This window comes from Pseudophryne corroboree, chromosome 3 (assembly GCF_028390025.1).
Source record: "Pseudophryne corroboree isolate aPseCor3 chromosome 3, aPseCor3.hap2, whole genome shotgun sequence".
Lineage (NCBI taxonomy): Eukaryota > Metazoa > Chordata > Amphibia > Anura > Myobatrachidae > Pseudophryne > Pseudophryne corroboree.
The window spans coordinates 36,226,541-36,232,978 of NC_086446.1; the positions used below are offsets into that span (position 1 = coordinate 36,226,541).

General features: G+C 52.3%; 1 protein-coding gene across 2 annotated transcripts in view; it reads left to right on the forward strand.

Annotated features, from left to right (window-relative positions):
* LOC135054625 (oocyte zinc finger protein XlCOF6-like) overlaps window positions 1–5,673 on the forward strand; it is a 61,305-nt gene extending 55,632 nt beyond the window's left edge. For both annotated transcript variants that reach the window (XM_063957828.1, XM_063957829.1), the window contains one exon: window positions 3,854–5,673. In XM_063957828.1, coding sequence (XP_063813898.1) covers window positions 3,854–5,256 — 1,403 coding nt within the window. In that variant the 3' untranslated portion in view covers window positions 5,257–5,673. The remainder of the gene's footprint in view (window positions 1–3,853) is intronic.
* The last annotated feature ends 765 nt before the right edge of the window (window positions 5,674–6,438 follow it).

Consider the following 6,438-nt stretch of genomic DNA (forward strand, 5'->3'; position numbering starts at 1 on the left):
GTGGCTGAGTCTGTGCAGTGTGATTATTCCTATAGCTGAGTTTATGCAGTGTGCTTGTCTCTGTGGCTGAGACTGTGCAGCATGCTTGTCCCTGGGGCTGACGGTGCGCAGCGTGCTTGTCCCTGGGGCTGACGGTGCGCAGTTTGCTGGTCCCTGGGGCTGACGGTGCGCAGTGTTCTTATCTCTGGGGCTGACGGTGCGCAGTGTTCTTATCTCTGGGGATGACTGTGTGCAGTGTGCTTGTCCCTGGGGCAGAGTGTGTGACAGTGTGCTTGTCCCTGTGGCTGAGACTGTGCAGTGTGCTTGTCCCTGTGGCTGAGACCGTGCAGTGTGCTTGTCCCTGGGGCTGACGGTGCGCAATGTGCTTGTCCCTGGAGCTGACGGTACGCAATGTGCGTGTCCCTGGGGCTGACGGTACACAATGTGCTTGTCCCTGGGGCTGACGGTGCGCAGTGTGCATGTCCCTGGGGATGACTGTGTGCAGTGTGCTTGTCCCTGGGGATGACTGTGTGCAGTGTGCTTGTCCCTGGGGATGACTGTGTGCAGTGTGCTTGTCCCTGGGGATGACTGTGTGCAGTGTGCTTGTCCCTGAGACTGTGCAGTGTGCTTGTCCATGTGGCTGAGACTGCAGTGTGCTTGTCCCTGGGGCTGACGGTGCGCAGTGTGCTTGTCCCTGGGGCTTACGGTGCGCAGTGTGCTTGTCCCTGGGGCTGACGGTGCGCAGTGTGCTTGTCCCTGGGGCTGAATGTGCGCAGTGTGCTTGTCCCTGGGGCTGACGGTGCGCAGTGTGCTTGTCCCTGGGGCTGACGGTGCGCAGTGTGCTTGTCCCTGGGGCTGACTGTGCGCAGTGTGCTTGTCCCTGGGGCTGATGGTGTGCAGTGTGCTTGTCCCTGGGGCTGACGGTATGCAGTGTGCTTGTCCCTGGGGCTGACGGTATGCAGTGTGCTTGTCCCTGGGGCTGACGGTGCGCAGTGTGCTTGTCCCTGGGGCTAACGGTGCGCAGTGTGCTTGTCCCTGGGGCTGAGACCGTGCAGTGTGCTTGTCCCTGTGGCTGAGACTGTGCAGTGTGCTTGTCCCTGGGGCTGACTGTGCAGTGTGCTTGTCCCTGGGGCTGACGGTGCACAGTGTGCTTGTCCCTGGGGCTGACTGTGTGCAGTGTGCTTGTCCCTGGGTCAGAGTGTGTGCAGTGTGCTTGTCCCTGTGGCTGAGACTGTGCAGTGTGCTTGTCCCTGGGGCTGACGGTGCGCAGTGTGCTTGTCCCTGGGGCTGACGGTGCGCAGTGTGCTTGTCCCTGGGGCTGACGGTGCGCAATGTGCTTGTCCCTGGGGATGACTGTGTGCAGTGTGCTTGTCCCTGGGTCAGAGTGTGTGCAGTGTGCTTGTCCCTGTGGCTGAGACTGTGCAGTGTGCTTGTCCCTGGGGCTGACGGTGCGCAGTGTGCTTGTCCCTGGGGCTGACGGTGCGCAGTGTGCTTGTCCCTGGGGCTGATAATGCGCAGTGTGCTTGTCCCTGGGGCTGACGGCGCGCAGTGTGCTTGTCCCTGGGGCTGACGGTGTGCAGTGTGCTTGTCCCTTTGGCTGACGGTGTGCAGTGTGCTTGTCCCTGGGGCTGATGGTGCGCAATGTGCTTGTCCCTTTGGCTGACGGTGCGCAGTGTGCTTGTCCCTGGGGCTGACGGTACGCAGTGTGCTTGTCCCTGTTGCTGACAGTGCGCATTGTGCTTGTCCCTGTGGCTGAGGCTATGAAGTGCGCCTATCCCTGGGGATGACTGTGTGCAGTGTGCTTGTCCCTGGGTCAGAGTGTGTGCAGTGTGCTTGTCCCTGTGGCTGAGACTGTGCAGTGTGCTTGTCCCTGGGGCTGACGGTGCGCAGTGTGCTTGTCCCTGGGGCTGACGGTGCGCAGCGTGCTTGTCCCTGGGGCTGACAATGCGCAGTGTGCTTGTCCCTGGGGCTGACGGTGCGCAGTGTGCTTGTCCCTGGGGCTGACGGTGCGCAGTGTGCTTGTCCCTGGGGCTGACGGTGTGCAGTGTGCTTGTCCCTTTGGCTGACGGTGCGCAGTGTGCTTGTCCCTGGGGCTGATGGTGCGCAATGTGCTTGTCCCTTTGGCTGACGGTGCGCAGTGTGCTTGTCCCTTGGGCTGACGGTACGCAGTGTGCTTGTCCCTGTTGCTGACAGTGCGCATTGTGCTTGTCCCTGTGGCTGAGGCTATGAAGTGCGCCTATCCCTGGGGATGACTGTGTGCAGTGTGCTTGTCCCTGGGTCAGAGTCTATGCAGTGTGCTTGTCCCTGGGGCTGAGGCTGTGCAGTGTGCTTGTCCCTGGGGCTGACGGTGCGCAGTGTGCTTGTCCCTGGGGCTGACGGTGCGCAGTGTGCTTGTCCCTGGGGCTGACGATGCGCAGTGTGCTTGTCCCTGGGGCTGACGGTGCGCAGTGTGCTTGTCCCTGGGGCTGACGGTGCGCAGTGTGCTTGTCCCTGGGGCTGACAGTGCGCAGTGTGCTTGTCCCTTTGGCTGACGGTGCGCAGTGTGCTTGTCCCTGGGGCTGATGGTGCGTAGTGTGCTTGTCCCTTTGGCTGATGGTGCGCAGTGTGCTTGTCCCTGTGGCTGAGGCTAGGAAGTCCGCTTGTCCCTGTGGCTGAGACTGCAGTGTGCTTGTCCCTGTTGCTGAGTGTTTGCAGTGTGCTTGTCCCTACGGTTGTGGCTGTGCAGCGTGCTTGTCCCTGTGGCTGAGACTGAGCAGTGTGCTTGTCCCTGTGGCTGAGACTGTAGTGTGCTTGTCCCTGCGGCTGAGGCTGTGCAGTGTGCTTGTCCCTGTGGCTGAGGTTATACAGTGTGCTTGTCTCTGTGCAGTATGCTTGTCCTTGGAGCAGAGTGTGTGCAGTGTGCTTGTCCCCGGAGCAGAGTGTGTGCAGTGTGCTTGTCCCCAGAGCAGAGTGTGTGCAGTGTGCTTGTCCCTGGGGCAGAGTGTGTGCAGTGTGCTTGTCCCTGGGGCAGAGTGTGTGCAGTGTGCTTGTCCCTGGGGCTGAGACTGCACAGTGTGCTTGTCCCTGGGGCTGAGGCTGCGCAGTGTGCTTGTCACTGGTGCTGAGGCTGCGCAGTGTGCTTGTCCGTGGGGCTGAGGCTGCACATTGTGCTTGTCCCTGGGGCTGAGGCTGCGCAGTGTGCTTGTCCCTGGTGCTGAGGCTGCGCAGTGTGCTTGTCCCTGGTGCTGAGGCTGCGCAGTGTGCTTGTCCCTGGGGCTGAGGCTGCGCAGTGTGCTTGTCCCTGGGGCTGAGGCTGCGCAGTGTGCTTGTCCCTGGGGCTGAGGCTGCGCAGTGTGCTTGTCCCTGCGGCTGAGGCTGCGCAGTGTGCTTGTCCCTGGGGCTGAGGCTGCGCAGTGTGCTTGTGCCTGGGTCAGATTGTGTGCAGTGTGCTTGTCCCTGTGGCTGAGGCTGTGCAGTGTGCTTGTCCCTGTGGCTGAGGCTGCGCAGTGTGCTTGTCCCTGGGGCTGAGACTGCACTGTGTGCTTGTCCCTGGTGCTGAGGCTGCGCAGTGTGCTTGTCCCTGGGGCTGAGTCTGCGCAGTGTGCTTGTCCCTGTGGCTGAGGCTGTGCAGTGTGCTTGTCCCTGGTGCTGAGGCTGCGCAGTGTGCTTGTCCCTGGGGCTGAGTCTGCGCAGTGTGCTTCGTAATGTGATTGTTATATTTTAAGTCACAGTTATTTCTGTTTGCAAGAGTTATATTTCTTGTTTTGTAAATGTATCATCGTAATTAAGCATTTGCAAAGATAAACAACTAAATATCTTGAACTTGATCATAGTATTTGCTATTTGTTATATAAAAATTAAAGAAATGTCCATACATTTATTTTATTTCCAACAGATAGACGCTCGAACAAGAATACCTCTGTGGGAAATCTGATTTTGTCTTCATCTTTTAAATTAGAAGAAAAAGTCACACACAATTTTCCAGAAGAAAACCCCATTTCCATAAATAAAGATCCAGCACCTCCCAGTGCAGATATATCATCTGATCCCTCTGAGCATAAGGAATGTCCTGATAACTCAGCACCACACAGTACAGCTTGTAGAAGTGATAAATCCTTTCCCTGTTCTGTTTGTGGGAAATGTTTTACAAAGAAATCCCATCTTGTTAGACATCAGAGAAGTCACACAGGTGAGAAACCATTTCCATGCTCTGAGTGTGAAAAATGGTTTGCAGATAAAGCAGGTCTTGCCCGTCATCAAACAGTTCACACAGGTGTGAAACCATTTCCATGCTCTGAGTGTGAAAAATGGTTTGCAGAGAAATCAGCTCTTGTCCGTCATAAAACAGTTCACACAGGTGTGAAACCATTCCTATGCCCTGACTGTGGGAAATGTTTTACACGCAAATATCTTCTAACTGGACATCGGAGTAGTCACACAGGTGTGAAATTATTTACATGTTATGAGTGTGGGAAATGTTTTTCTTTGAAATCAGGTCTTGTTGAACATAAGAAAAGTCACACAGGTGAGAAACCGTTTCTATGTACTGAGTGTGGGAAATCTTATAGACGTAACTATCGTCTTGTTGAACATCAGAGAACTCACACAGGTGAGAAACCATTTCAATGTACGGAGTGTGGAAAATGTTTTACACGCAAGGAACTTCTTTTTGAACATCAGAGGATTCACACAGGTGAGAAATCATTGCCATGTTCTGAGTGTGGTAAACTGTTTTCAGAGAAATCAGTTCTTATCCGTCATCATAGAATTCACACAGGTGTGAAACCATTTCCATGCTCTGAGTGTGATAAATGGTTTATAGATAAAGCAGGTCTTGTCCGTCATCAAACAATTCACACAGGTGTGAAACCATTTCCATGCTCTGAGTGTGAAAAATGGTTTACAGAGAAATCAGGTCTTGTCTGTCATCAGAGAATTCACACAGGTGTGAAACCATTCCCATGTCCTGAGTGTGGGAAATGCTTTGCACTAAAATCAGATGTTGCTAAACATCAGAGACATCACACAGGTGAGAAACCATTTTCCTGCCCAGAGTGTGGGAAATGTTTTGCAAGAACATCATCTCTTATTACACATCAGAGAAGTCACACAGGAGAGAAGCCATATAAGTGTGCTGAGTGTGGGAAGGGTTTTACCAGAAAAACTCATCTTACTACACATAATCAGAGAACTCACAAAGATGAGAAACCATGTAAATGCTCCGAGTGTGGGAAATGTTTTACTCAGATAGCAGATCTTGTTACACATCAGAAGACCCATACAGGTGCAAAACCATAAGTGTTTTCAGAGTGAGAATTTTGTTCTTTTTTTTGTTTTGTTTTTTAGAAATCTGGTGTTAGAGATCAGGGAACTCACACGGGTGAGAAACCATTTCCATGTTATGAGTGTGGGAAATGTTTTACACTTATAAATCAAATTTTGTTTTTATATCGACATGGAACTGCAAGCAGGTTGGACACATGATGTTTCACTGCAACAAATCGAGAACCGCTGGCTAAGTAATACTGACACACAACCAATGCTGTAATGTATATAATCATCATGTTTCCATGCTGAGAAAGCAGCCAGGTGGCCTATGAAACGCGTATGGCTTTGGAAACTGAAATTGACATAAGTCTGTGACATGTTCCCTGCTCATGATATCTCCATTTTGGAATAAAACATTTTTAGAATATAAAAACTTATTTTGTTGGATCTTTCACTCTCATTTTTACCACTATTAGTCCTCACAGAAAGACAGATATCAGAAACTTTGGTATGCAATATGGATTCATATAGTCAACCTGCGGCCAGCAGTTAATTCCTGTTTTACATTGTTACCTCCAAGGGTATTCTGGATCTCCTTTGCATCTTACAATGTCAGCAAACTGGACTAGATTACGTCTGTATTGTCACGGCTGAGTTTGTTTGTGAACCCGGACTATTACTGGACACTGGGCTTGGTCTTGAGCACTGTGGACAGATTTGGGCTGGCTTGATAAATGATCTGCTCATCCAGATGTGGCAGTCAGACAGTATACTCTATGAGGAAAGATGACCGGTTATGGGTACTGGAACACTGGTGCTGGGAGCCACCAGTGCAATGGATAGCTGGGTTGTCACCTAATGGAGAGTCACGTGAAGACTGGTGAGTTGACGGAATGTTGGGAGGACCAGTAATGCAGGAGATTCTCGGTTGGAACCAGTGCAGTAGCTGTGGAAGAGACTGAGGACAACAGTAATGTCTGTAGAGGGTTCTGAGGGCATCAGCAATAATTGTAAACGAAGCTGAGAGCATCAGCTGTAACTGTAGACAAAGCTGAGGACATCAGCGATGACTGTAGCAGAAGCTGAGGGCATCAGCAATAATTGTAGACAAAGCTGAGAGCATCAGCAGTAACTGTAGACGAAGCTGAGAACATCAGCAATGACTAGCAGAAGCTGAGGACATCAGCAGAAACTAGACAAAGCTGAGAACAT